This window comes from Dama dama, chromosome 12 (assembly GCF_033118175.1).
Source record: "Dama dama isolate Ldn47 chromosome 12, ASM3311817v1, whole genome shotgun sequence".
Lineage (NCBI taxonomy): Eukaryota > Metazoa > Chordata > Mammalia > Artiodactyla > Cervidae > Dama > Dama dama.
The window spans coordinates 44,899,727-44,914,244 of record NC_083692.1 but is presented as its reverse complement, the minus strand read 5'-3'; the positions used below and the strand labels follow the sequence as shown (position 1 = coordinate 44,914,244).

Sequence of the window (14,518 nt, the reverse complement as noted above, 5' to 3'; positions counted from 1 at the left end):
TTTGCATATTTTCTATTATACAATCACTTGAGAAAGAGTTTTTGTGTAAGATTTTGTCCAAATTGAGTTCATCTTAATCCTTCTATTCCATTCTAAAATGCCAGAAGGAAATGTGTTTTTCTTCCTTATGTTATATACAGTAATTTTCTAGGTATAAATATTAATATGCCAACCAATTAAAATAATGAAATTGTTAAAATAATAAATTTAATAATAATACTAATGAAATTCCAAATACTTTCCTAATCTCTTTTAAAATTCCTAATTTGCCATTATCAATACTAGTCTTACATTGCTTAGAAATTTTGTGAAGTGTTGCCTTAAAATTTGAGGTTTTAGAAAAATCTATATTCTTCCCTTATAAATTGATTTATTGTTATTATGTTCTAAAAACTATTAGAATTATATTAAAGGTAACAAGTGCAGGCTTGGTAGTAGATTTTCCTCACCAATGTTCTTATATATATTTAACAGAGGATGGCAAGGAAAAACAGTAGTGTATTGCCTGGAGTAATGTGATTAGAAAGGTAGCTATTATTTAGATATATTTTGCTTTTCTTTCTGGAACTAGGAAAAAGAGGAGCACTATATATACCATAGCATTTTTTCATATAGAGAAAATTGTAAGAGAAAAATTATTAAAGCTTCGTTACTGTTTTGGTTAGGGACGCAGTTTGTTAACATGCTGGTTTCAAGATTTAAATGACCATTGATATATCAGATTCATTAAGAACCACATGTCTTTTCAGTGCCCTTGAACTGAACATGAACATTTCCCATTATTAACATATTAATTTAATATTCTGATTGTCAAGTGCTGTTCACTTGAAGGTTAGGTATTCACATATTAGAGTCTGGCCTTCCCTTTTACCTTTGTCCCCTTGCTTTTATCCCCCACCCCTACCCCTGGTCAGTCTTTCAAGCCCAACAGAGATATTACCTGATGGGACAGTCCTGTTTTATATTTACTTTTACATAAGGTTAGCATGTTTTGGCAAGTACAGTATAAAATGATGGGATATGAATTGTAGAGCATGCAATTATTCTACTTGAATACTCAAAAGAAAACTATTCACCCAGTTAAATGAATCAGCATTTTTTATTGAAGCTGCCTAAGAATTAAGTACCACAATCACCATCTGTAGTCATTTGGTCATCCTGGTTATCTAGTAACTTTCACACATTCAGTTGTAGCTTCCTGTGTTTCAGTTTATACTGTTTGCCATTGTTTGGACTTCTGCAGTAATTACAGCATCTTTCACAGAAAATTATTTTGTGTAATATGACAGTACCTCTCAAACTTTAATGTACATGTGATATCATCCGGGGAATGTTGTTAAAATGCAGATCTGATTTAGTAGGTGTGTGGGGAGAAATAAGAAACTCTGTGTTTCTAACAAGTTCACAGGTGATGCTGATGATGCTGGTCCACCTCAAGTCAGAAAGTCATTTATGTATATAACAATTTAATTTTCTGACTGAATAATTGACTTCATTTTTTGGGCCAGACATAAACAGGATCATCCCTCATTTCTGACTTTTCATATGTCCAAAGATCAATAAATTGCTTTGCTTCTTTGCTTTCCACATGATACAAGAGAGTAATCTCCCTTTATCTCCTTTTTAGTGAAGGAACTTCTTACTTCTATATCTTATATCCTAACAGAAATTTCAAACAACATGGTCATTGATGTTATGTATTGTTTATTGCAACATCTCCAGGAAAAATAGTAAATTGTTTCCTTAGGAATGAAATCCGATTTTGTATTCCTTGAATGTATCTCTATTAATTCAATGTGAATTTTTTTTCCATACAAATACAGTTGTGAAAAGTTATTAATTACATAATGTATTATTTTTATTTTAGTCTTTTGTGTGTATATATATGCATCAGTTTGTACTCAATTTGTCTTCTTTTATTTCAAGGGTGTGATTACTTTAGAGTCCCTTGGTAAAAGGGGTTATCGAGTACCTCCTTCAGGAACAATACAAGTGGTATGTGTTTTATAGCCTACAATTGCAATAATCATTCTCTCACATACATATAGAACTTAGCCCTTTCTCCTGCTACTGCTGCTGCAACAACTTTGGTAAGTAACAGTGGGGCTGCAGCTTTGTTTGGAGTTTCCCTGCTCTGCCTCAGGAATGACCATTTGGGGACCTCCATAAAAGGAAAGCATTAATAAGCTAATCAAGGTGAATGCTTTAGAAAAATAGTATATGACAGTTAACATAACTTAAATAGAGCTATTTTCAGTATAATTAGAATTTAGATTACCAGTATCTTCTATTTAATATAATAAGACAGACTGGGATTGACCCATGTAAAAGGAGACCCCAAGTATTAGTATTGCTTTAGCAGGGAACTTGGGAGGAAAAATTATCCCTACTATAATAATTCCTAAAATTGATTTAATGAGATGATTACACAAAGCAGAAATGAAGTCCTGAAGACGTCAGGGTAAAAAATGCATCTTTCCTTTTGGCCTAGATGTTGATCTAGTTTTGCCTTAGGAGAACTCTTCTAGCCCAGTGCAGTAATCCTTCATTATCTTTGATCCACAGCACTTAGAAGAGTAATTTTATATAAAGGCCCATTTGTGATTCAGTCCATCTCCAAGTCAGACCCAGGATAATCTTGTGAGTCTAAAGTCTATTACAGTGTTGACTCTTGTAACTCTTCAAAAGAGTCTAGCTGTATTTGTCAACTGTACCTCCATAAAGCTGAAATTAAAAAAAAAAAAAAGAGTCTAGCTGAGTTCCTCACACTAAGGATCTGGTCTAATTCAGCAGGCCTTTCTATGCCTTCAGACTGCAGTGTGCTCAGTCCTGGCAGACCACTTTTATGCATCCCCGTTGTTCTAGTATGGTGGAGTCTGTACATTTGTTTATTTTGTGTCACACAGAGGTGAAACATAGTACTAAGCAATTTATATGCATGTTTATATTGGAGTATGTATACATATATATAACTTTACTTAGGAAAAATCATCGCATTTTAAAGTAGGATTTTTATGTGAATGGATTTCTTGAACTAAAAGAGTGATCATCTTCTGATCTCTTGCCTCTGGCTATGTAGCTCTTGTGAAAGTGTGGGTCACTGGAAAACTAGCTATCAGTTGTCATAATAATGAGGCATAAACCCAGAGGCAGCACATTTACCCCTTGTTTGAAGACTGCCAACTCTGCTGGCTATTTTAAATCTGAAACTTGGGTATGTCTTTCATTCCTTATGTAAGTTTAATTATGTATAAACATGGCTTGAACTTCTGGCTTACTAGTTGTTGTAGTTGTTAAATATATTAGCCTTAATTTTAAGACTCACTAAACTTCAAAAATTGGATCATAATATTGATATATTTCTCATTTTGATTCAGTGAGTGATGTCCAGTGCCACGGATGAGCTTCTGAAAGCATGGGCACCAAGTTACCTATTGATGTGTTGGTAATTTGGTTAAAGTCAAATCAGCAGCTTGGAATTTTGTTTAAAACTTAGTACTTTTAAAAAATAATATTCCTTCAGTTATTCATGGCCAAATAGTGATTGAATTTAATTTTGGTCTATTATGATATTGATGGTGGTAAAAAAAAAAATGTCTAGTGTCACTGAAGTTTCTGAAATGAATCTAACTGTAAGAACATAAATTATTACTTAGAGTGTACTTTGTAACTAATAATAATGAACTTTATTTTCTAAACTTGGAAAAATTTCCAAATAAGAATTTCTTTTCTGAGAACATATTTTAAATTTTATAATAACAGTATGTACCTAAAGCATCAAAGTCTAGTTTTACCAAACATTTTATTTAAAAAAATTTCTATTTATTCACTTAAAATGTGAGGAAAGCTGAAATGTTATTTTGAACATTTTGCAGTTAATGCATTTTAATAAAGTAATATTTGAAATATTTGAACTGGAATGTTTTAATTCAGTGAAGCTGTATTTTGTTTAATCTAATGGAACTATTTCTTAATATATGAACAAGAGTAAAAGTTGTGTATTGTCTATTATTAATAAGAGATTTGTGACTAAAAGATTTTGATTTGTTACAGGATCTCTTATTTCTGTAAATAAAAAAATAAATTGAACCATTAAAAATACTGAATATCATTTCATAAACTTCTGAAATTTTATTAGCTTTATTCCCTCAAACTGAATTATATCCACTGGGATTAATTTATCATTACAAACCCTATTTTACTGTTGGCATAATCATTTTAAGTCTAATCAACAAATCATTGTTTTTAAAAAATAATTTTTATATTGTTTCTTCAGACCTTATTTAATCCTAATAAGACTGTGGTGAAGATGTTTGTTGTGATATATGACTTGCGAGATATGCCAGCCAATCATCAGACATTCCTACGACAAAGAACTTTTTCTGTACCTGTTAAACAAGAAATGAAAAGAAGTGTTAATAAAGAGAACATCCGACATACAGAAGAACGGTTATTACGCTACCTCATACATCTGAGGTAATGTTCTAAATGAATATGAAAATAGATTATTTCAGAGGAAAACTCTAAAATTTTTACTTTATTTTAAAAAAACTCTCTAACTAGACAAGTGCCCCTTGGAATTTGCTTAACTTGGACACTCTTTATGATACAGCAGGATGCAGAAAGCACATGGCATATTTTTTTGCAGTCATTGTTACTTGTTGACTTAGGGGAGTTTTTATTGGTAGCTGTGTAATGTAAAATATTTTATAGCAAAAAAGTGCTAATATATCTGGAGGGGCAGTGAAACAGTTTTCTGAAGCAATGCTGCCCAATAGAAGTGTAATATGACCCATATAAATAGTTCTATATTTTCTAGTAGCCACATTTATAAAAGTAATAGGTAGCAGAGGATTAATATGTTTTATTTAACCTAACACATTCAAGTGTTATAATTTGATTATGTAATATACATAAAAACTATCAGTGAGATATTTACGTTCATTTGCTGTCCTCAATTTGAACTAGCCACATTTCAAGTGCTCAGTAGGTGCTTGTGGCTTCTGAGTTGGACAGGGAAATTCTTAACCTTCATTTATTCATTCATTCATTCAAAAAATATTGATGTGTCAGGCATGCTTCTAGACTGTAGGGAAGCAACAGTGACAAAAATCTCTGTTCTCATACAGCTTATATTCTGGTTACTCTGTCAGAAATATGTTTTCCTCAAACGTTTACTACCCAGCTCATGGCTCTAGGTTGTGAGAAACCATTTGTTTGCTCTTGAAGTTCATGCTTCCAGGGGTAAGCCTTGTAGCCCTGATATCCTAGTGCAGTTCTTAGCTTCTGTGAGGAAGTCTGTTGCTTAGTAGAAAGCTCAATAGTCTTTTGTCCATAACTCTACTCCTAATAGTAAGCCCTCAATCAGGGAGGAGACTGATCATATCAGTGACAGTAATTCATCTTAACTTCTTACTCCGAGAAGCCCCATTCATCAGGAGAATTACCAGTCATTTCTTTAATCTGTTGCAACAACCTTAGCCATATGTAACCAATGATTAGATACCTTAAATGCTATTAAGAAACTACTTTAGAAAGTATGGTGTAATTCCCAAAGTTCACCATGTTCTTTTTCAGATTGAAAAGGTGAAAAACTTCAGAAAGAATGAGTGAGCCAGCCTGAGGTCTGTTTTAATGTATACAACTGACCACCAGATTTTTCAGCTAATTTGGGAATGTCATCCATAGTCCCAGATATTTCTACTATACAAAGGGAAAACCACAAAAATTAGCACTAAAGGGTATGTCTGACATACCCATAATCTTCCAGATAGATTTATGTGATTGAAGCCTCCAATCCCTGTAGTATGCTATAGATGTTAGCAGAGGACAGAAGCAGTTCCATATACAGCTTTGATAACCATTTTCATTTCACTGCTAACTTTCTCCCCTTGATTTCTATTGATGATTAGGCTTGGCTAGCCGCTACGGATGGTAGCAGTCCTTTCTCATCCTGTGGTTATCCTCAAAGCATGATATAGTTTTCCGTGGTAACTTTCCAAGTGTGGAATCCATTTTATTGTAGTCAAAATTGTAGGAGGGCAGGTTGTGTGATATGGGTTATTCTCTGTATGAACTAGAGGATGCCCAAATGTAGTATAACTGGCTGACATGAACTGAAACTTCATGCTATAGATGAGGAAAGGTGCATGTGCTTTGGTGTCAAGAATATAAAGTAGGATTGTATGTGAAACCCAGATTTACAGAAAGCACCTCTGTCATTGTAAGAGGGCAAAGGGAGTGTGGAATGTGTACGGAATAGTGAAGGGGAAGCATTTAACATAGCAGCACTTGCTTTGGCAATATAAGATGTCAAATATTTTGTTAAAGAGGGACTGTTAATACTGTAACAAGACTAATTCTTCCTGCTTTCAAAACTTAAAACTTTCAAACTCAAAACTTATTCAGGTCTGTTTGTTTTAAACACTTATTTCCTGAAATGAGGCATCTTTTGTTGTTTCTTTGTTTAGGTTCCAGAGTTCTAAATCTGGAAAGATCTACCTCCATAGAGATGTACGGCTCCTGTTCTCTAGAAAGTCAATGGAAGTTGATAGCGGTGCTGCATATGAACTCAAATCTTACACTGAATCGCCAACAAACCCTCAGTTTTCACCAAGATGTTGATAAAGAGTGACAGCTTAAAGTATTTGCCCAGTACCCAAGTTTGAAAGTAAAAATTAGCATAGAAAGGAGTGTACCAAATTAACAAGCAGGAGAGTGGATCTTCTCCTGTTTTCCTGGACCAGTTTTTAATCAAAGGATTCCTGGAATGAGATCTACATATTCCAAGTAGACTGGAAACACTCATGTCCTAATCCTTTTTGTACTGTTGAAACCACTTCATTGGACGTGTTGCAATAGCAAACCCCCTCCCTCCCACAATTAGATTAGTGTTTACACTTTTTATTTCTCAGTTATTTAATATTTAATGTTTTCCTTAATACTCAAGTGATGTTTGTCTCTAGTGTTCTAATGTAGCACAAATCCTATGTAAAATCATACTGTGTATTTTTGACATTACTGTTGAAATCTGAAATATATGCACAAGTCTTTTAATTTTGTGTGATGTGTTTTAAGTACTATTCATTTAAGTTATTGAAAATGAGAATGAAATGTTGAGCTTCTTTAAGATTAACGCACTATGCAAGCATGTGTACTTTTCATATCTCCCAGGTTCAGTTTTTATAACACCTCATCCCGATTGCCGTCTCACAACAGTAGTCCCGTACCACGCTGTCTTGGCAGTGCAATGCAGACTAAGCTGCTTCACATTCCCTTTGCAATCTCAGATCATCATGCCCATTCATATTCCTTCTAAAATCTCTTACCCCCAAAACAGTTCTATTTTTTCCTTAATCACCACTACAGAGGATTTACCTTAAATTGCTGTCCCATTCTAGATAATTTTTGCAAATTGTTAAAAGAATATGTACTTTGAAGACAAATTAGTATTTATATTGTAAATATATGCAAGAAACAAAGAAATGTGTATTTGGCTTTTATTTTTGGATGAGACATTTACGCGATTGAGTGAATTTCTGGTACCCATCATACAGTTTCTATTCTGGCTTTACAGCTGATAAGAGGAGAGGGAAGATGTCTTGAGCCTCATTCCAATTATCAGTTTCTCATTCAGGGTCACATGGAAGGCATTTGGCAACTGGGAAAACCACTGAGTAAGAGAACTTGATTGAATGCATCGAAGTTTTCCATCCCCCTCAGAAAGAGGAGTAGCTTTAGATCTTTGTACAGGGACAATGGGTAACAGCCGATCAGCTAACAATGGGTGAATACTGGGAATGCCCAAAGCCATGAATGCGGGTTCTCTCTCTCTGGGTTTCTTTCTCTCTACTCTCTTTTCCTTCCAATTCCTCTCCTTCCTTTCTTCTCTTTTTTTGTTACTGATGCTTCCAGATTTAAGGAAATAAAGATTTAAACATAGCTTCTATATATGAAAAAAAAAGAAAATACCTACCGTTCAAGTAGACCAGATTTGGAACACCTGGGAGTCTAGAACTAAGTGAGCAGTCTTGAATTTGGGAGATGGGAGGGTCTTTATTTTTGGAACTCAGCTAATGGATAGACTATGCAGAAGAATCTAAACTGGATATGAATGTGTATCTGACGGCTTTGGGGGTGGTCAGCAAGAAGCCTCTTATAAATTTCCTTTTGAAATACCAGCTTAAAGAGAAAAGGCTATTTATATTCCATAAAACTAAAAAATAAAGTTTTCAGTGGCACAAGTTTGTAATGATTTGTTCTTACTCTTTAGCCATGTGGTAACAACATGGGATTAGGACCCAAAAGGTTTGGATTCTAATCCCAGTTCTTAATGGTATCTGACAGAACTGACTTCAGAAATCCTCTAAACTTTCTGGGTCTGTATGATTGAGAAAATGAGGTGAGAGTATCATTAATGTGCCTTTTCTTAAATTCCATCAACTAATTATTAGAATAAGTAGTTAAATACATGTAGCTAGAGTTTTTTTTTTTAAATTTGTTGGAGTATAGTTGATTACAACATTGTGTTAGCTTCAGGTGTATAACCAAGTGATTCAGTTATACATATACATCTATATCCACTCTTTTTAAGATTCTTTTCCCATATAGGCATTATATTGTGTAGAGTTCCCTGTGCTATATAGTAGGTCCTTATTAGTTATTTATTTTATACATAGTAGTATGTATATGTCAATCCCAATAGACTTTTTATACACTTGACAAAAGTCAGTATTGATCATTTTATATAAAACTTGGAAAATACCATTTAAAACATCAAAATGCCTTTTTTTAATTAAAAAAAATGTTATTGCTGCTTTAACCTCTCTAGTAATCCAAAAATTAGTGATATATATGTTTGCAAGTGTCTTTTATGTAGATACCGCAATGCAGTCTTTCTAGAATTTTCTCTAGTGCTTGGTTTTCCACCTTTCTGAACATTTTAAAGAAGATTTCAAGAAAATGACTGAAGGAGCTGGAAGCATCTTGTGCTCTTCCTGCCAAGTTTGTCCATGGTAAAGACGTGCTGACCTTTTACCCATCTACTTCTTAGGGCCCTTTTTGTCTGTGTTCTTTTGCCCTGTGAGGTACGGTCACCCAGCACCCGACTGCTCTCACTTGCCCTGGCACTATCTCTATCATAACGTTTTTTTTTCTACCCTTCTTTTGTCATAGGCCGAGACTTTGTACTCCCCCTCTTTGTACTCACAGGTTATGTCACCGCATTGAGAGTGTTTGACATATGCAGGTAAGACAACCAACACTGCTACCTGTGAGAGTTCTCATCACTTACTGCAGGCTCACCTGGAAGTTTTGCAGACTGAAAAAATGAGGGGTAACTTCTTTTTAAAAGAAACTTAAGGACACAAGTAACCTCTGGGAAATCTTTGGAGATTTTCTTATCAGGAGAAAATGAAAAATATTAATAAATGATGACAATGGGGACTGGCTGGAAGGGACCCAACAGAAGCTTCCCACCTACTGTCATTTTACTCCACCAGGTCTCTCTCATTCCCAGAGTGTTGATGAAAGGAAGTAATTTCTCCAAAAACTCCATCCTTGGGATCCCCACTCTTCTCTAATCAGTTTGTGAATGAAGCAATGATTCAATTTTAGTTTATGCAATGCATGTTTTAAAACTTTTTACACTGCATAGTTATATAAAGTAAATGTGAAAGTTCCTCCTGTCATCTGCCCTTTTAGCTATCACTTTACAGAGATGGTAGCTGTTCAAATTTTGCTACATGAAACCTCAATTGTTCTACTGGACCTGGGACGCAATATCAGTCTAGATGGGAAGTAGGCTTTTCACCATGATAGGAATTCACTCTCAATCCCTAAGACTGTCTCTGTGTGGGTTGGAATCAACTTACTCCATCATGGATTATCTGTGAGAGATGTATGTCTTAAATGTGAATACTGTGGGAAGAGTCAGGGAGTATATGAATGCCTACTGTGTGCCAGGTTCTATAAGTGATTTCTATGTTATTCAGTATTAAAGCCATGATTCAGAGAGTATGGATATAATCTACAGTAAAAGAAAAAACAGGCTTGAAGTACTTGCCCAAGGTCACAGGGTCAGTAAGTTGAAGAGCCAGGATTCAAATCTCAGTTAAAGCTTCTGACTTTTCCATTCAACTACACTAGTATTTTGCCCCTTTTTTCTTTTCTTTCTTCTTTTTTTTAAACTGGTAACCTTGGCCTGGCACTAAAATATACTTTTCATCAATATTCTTGGCAAAGAAAGTTAATTTGCTCTGAAATAAGATATATAATAAGGCAATGCCTAAAGTTTTAGAAGTTTCTTCCAGACCCCACTGTTTCTCATTCTTTTGAATTCATTCAGAAATTTCCTATTCCAGCCTTTCTAGCTCATATAAAGTTCTCTTGTCTCACTGAATCCCTAGAGAAAGGGTATCCCCCACTTTCTAAGTCCTACTTCCAACAGTCAGGTTGTTGAAACTTTTCTTTTTACAGTTATCTGAACTACTTAGTCAGGTATCGTTCCCTGAATTTTGTTCACAGATATCACCATTTATACTCAGGGTTTCTGCCACTCCGTATCTCATTTGGTTTCCCTGAGTTGATCTTCCAGTCTTTCCCTTTCATTAAAAATGTATTGTGTTCATATCATACAATATCATTTATATGTGGAATCTAAAAAATGATACAAATGAACTTATTTACAAAATAGAAACAGACTCACAGGCATAGAAAATTTATCGTTACCAAAAGGGAAGGGGAATAGGGATAAATTATGAGTTTGGGATTAACAGATACATACTACTATATGTAAAATAGATAAACAATTAGGACATACTATATACTGCAGTGAACTATATTCAATATCTTGTAGTAACCTACAGTGGAAAAGAATCTGAAAAGGAACATATATATGTATATACATGAATGAACACATATATATGAATCACTTTGCTGTACACCTAAAACTACCACAACATTGAAAATAAACTATACTTCAATTTTAAAATGCATTCTGTTCTTGATGTTTGATACAACACCAGCAGTGATGTAGGTAGACCTGAGGAGTGGATTGGATGTAACATCTTACCTGCTTTACTCACTCCTACAAACTCTTGAACTAGGGCACCTAAAATGCAAAAAGACCCCTGATCTTTTAAAAATGTTTATATACCAAGTTCCAAGACTGAAAAATCCAATGTGCATGTATGCCTCAGAATCACAAGGGGGAGCTTTGGTTAAACATCAGTTCTTTGACTTCACCCTAGATTTAATGAGAATCTCTGTTACTAGGGTTTCTCAATAATTCTAATCCTTGTAGCCAATTAAATTAAATTGAAAATTCACTTCCTTAGTTGTGCTAGTAACAGTTCAAAGGCTCATTATTCATGTATGGCTAGTGGCTACTCTGTTGACTAGTCCGTATACACAAAGCTTCCATCATTACATAAAGTTCTCTTGGACAGCACTGATCTAAAATATATATATATATATATATGACTGTTGAAGCCATGAGGGTGGAAATGATTTCTCAGAATGTGTAAAACTAGAAGAGAAGGGTATCCAAGGACAGAATTGTTAAAATCCCCACATTAAGAGGCAAAGAAAGACTCAACAAAGAAGGGGCTTTCCTGATGGTCCAGTGTCTAAGACTTCATGCTCTCAATGCAGGGGGCCCAGGTTTAATACCTGGTCAGGGAACCAGATCCCACATGCTGCAACTAAGACCCAGTACAGCCAAATAAATAAAAATAAATAATTTTTAAAAATTCAACAAAGGAGGTTAAGAAGGAATGACCAGACAAGTAAGAGAGAGAGAGTGGTTTCCTAGAGGTCAAGGGAAGAAAAGTTCTGAGAAACACGGAATTGGTGATCACTGTGTGATTTTAAACATTAAGGTACATGGTTGATGATGCAAAAGGAACGTTATTTTGGGAAGTATGGCCTCCCAGACAGTCCCCACAATGGGGCATTGGTCTTTGTAAATTCTACATTGGTCAAAATCTGCCCTTCAGAAATTCAAATTGGCCCTTGTGAGTATCACTCTTTCAGGACCAGATTCTCTTTATCTAAGGTTACATATACTGATTTTCTATATACATGTGTCTACTAGATTTTATCTCACAAATACACTGACATAGATATATACCACAATGTCAACTCAATAAAAATAAAATTTTAGTTGCTCAATAAAAATTTTAGTTACTTAAGTTAGCCTGACTTGTGCATTCTCCATTCTCCCTGTGCTCAGTTGCTAAGTCATGTCTGACTCTGCGACCCCATGGACTGTAGCTCGCCAGGCTCCTCTGTCAATGGAATTCTCCAGGCAAGAATACTGGAGTTGGTTGCTGTTTCCTTATCCAGGGGATCTTCCCAACCCAGGTATCCAATCTGCATCTCCTGCATTGGCAGGTGAATTCTTTACCACTGAGCCCCATGGGAATCCCAAGAGGAATTTATACAGGGAGTCAAAAGAGGGGGTAAAATGGCTTTTGGGTTCACAGTAGCTGGAACATTAACAGAACAGGCTGAGATTTTAACAACATAACTTGCCCTCTTTTCACTCTGTACTTTATCCAAGTCATCACAACAGTGTTCTCTATTAATTCCCTCATGCTGCTTTTTAATTGCAAGCTGCACAGCCCTAAGTCCTATAATTCTTATTACTGTGATGGGACAAGCCCTGTAACAGTCAGCAGGGTTAAAAAAAGATTACAGAAGGACAAACACACACACTTTACTGAGAAAAGTGGGAGAAATGTCAAGGAATATTATATGTCACTGTTGTTTACGAACATGGTCATTTGTGTCCACACTTTCTCTTCTTCATATTAGTATTGGCCTTTAGCCACCTCGTATTCCCAAAGTGATTCTTGGCTTCTCCTTGTAGGTCTGCATAGAGGAAAGGCAAGTTTTCAATAAGTTCCTTTGTGAGTACGAAATGAGAGCAAATATTTAGTTGATCTTAAGAAGTTTCTCAGCTGGACCAACTTAAGTCAATCTCAATAGAGATCCTTGTCAAAGAGTGGGCTCAGGCCCAGCATCTTGAAATGTATTATTTTAAATACTCCCTTGACTGACAATCCCCAATTTCTTTCTCCAAAAGAAGTGCACCTTTTGTCTTTGAAGTTGCAACCCCGGTGCAATTTTTCCTGCCAGAGGTTCTGTTGAGAGCAAAAGCCAATTCTGACTCCATGTTAGAACTGTTTCTTTGACTTGCTTTTTGTTGCTTTTGTTATGATAATCATATACAATGGCCTGCCTCAGAGAATCCTGCCCATCTGCCTGACTGGTGAAGTGCCTTCTTCCAGAACCCTGTCACATGTAGATTGCAGGATGAAGGAAATTAACACATCCCCTTCCTGAGCCTTGCCATTCTAGGAGACATTTGCAAGAGTAACGGCCTTTTTACTTTGCTTCCTCATTTCCCCCAATCTCTGATCTATAAAAGAACCTGCCATTTATTTATTTATTTTAGATTCATTGACCTGTCCTGCAGCCAGCATAGACAGCTTGGACTAGGTAAAAACCCAGGGCACCCTGGTTTGAGTTTTGATGGTTACCAGATTCCCATAGAATTGCATTATCTGTTGCTTTTAACTAACTTAACCCTTAGAAGGCATTCTTTTTTCCAAGTTTTATGAGAGAGGCTTCATTGGAACCACTACTTATTGCCAGTAGCTATTCAGATGTCAAGTAGAATATGGATTAAATGTAAAGCCAATGCTTTTGGCAATTTAAAATGTCATTGGAGGAGTTCGGTGCCAACAGTTTCACTAAAGTGGGAATGGACCCCTGGGAATTGACAAATGAATGGAAGTTTACTTCCTTCTTCAGGTATTTATTGACTATTTAGGAATTGCTGGACTCTGGGGACAAAATATAAGCAAATATTGCCCTGATGTGGCTTGTCTAAACAGGAAATGTGACATTAATAAAGAAATCACAACAAACACTGTCTAATGATAAAGTGTGCATTCTTAAGCAACTATGCAGAAACATGACAATATTTAAGAGTCGACTCTGACCTAGTGTAGGGGCTCAAGAAAAGCCTTGATGTCAGATTGGGGATGTTAAAGATAAATAGGGTGAAGTAGGCAAGGCAGAAAGAATGAAGAGACGGAGCCAAAGCAGAAATAACACCCAGTTGTGGATGTGACTGGTGATGGAAGTAAAGTCCAATGCTGTAAAGAGCAATATTGCGCCTGGAGTGTTAGGTCCATGAATCAAGGCAAATTGGAAGTAGGCAAACAGGAAATGGCAAGAGTGAACATCGACATTTTAGGAGTCAGTGAACTAAAATGGACTCTGTGTGAATTTAACTCAGATGACCATCATATCTACTACTGTGGGCAAGAATCCCTTAGAAGAAACAGAGTAGCCATCATAGTCAACAAAAGAGTCCGAAATGAGTACTTGGATGCGATCTCAAAAACAACAGAATGATCTCTCTTCATTTCCGAGGCAAACCATTCAATGTTACAGTAATCCAAGTTTATGTCCCAACCAGTAATGCTGAAGAAGCTGAACTTCAACA

The 14,518-nt window shown here is 35.6% G+C and overlaps 1 protein-coding gene across 7 annotated transcripts in view; it reads left to right on the top strand.

Moving 5' to 3' along the window:
- The window catches only part of ATOSA (atos homolog A), an 83,865-nt gene extending 76,809 nt beyond the window's left edge, over window positions 1–7,056 (top strand). For 6 of the 7 annotated variants that reach the window (XM_061157191.1, XM_061157190.1, XM_061157188.1 and 3 more), the window contains 3 exons: window positions 1,927–1,995; window positions 4,277–4,476; window positions 6,471–7,056. In XM_061157191.1, the coding sequence (XP_061013174.1) occupies window positions 1,927–1,995; window positions 4,277–4,476; window positions 6,471–6,624 (423 nt within the window). In that variant the 3' untranslated portion in view covers window positions 6,625–7,056. Of the gene's footprint in view, window positions 1–1,926; window positions 2,091–4,276; window positions 4,477–6,470 lie in introns of those variants that run through there. The other variant, XR_009695113.1, reaches the window with a different exon arrangement.
- The last annotated feature ends 7,462 nt before the right edge of the window (window positions 7,057–14,518 follow it).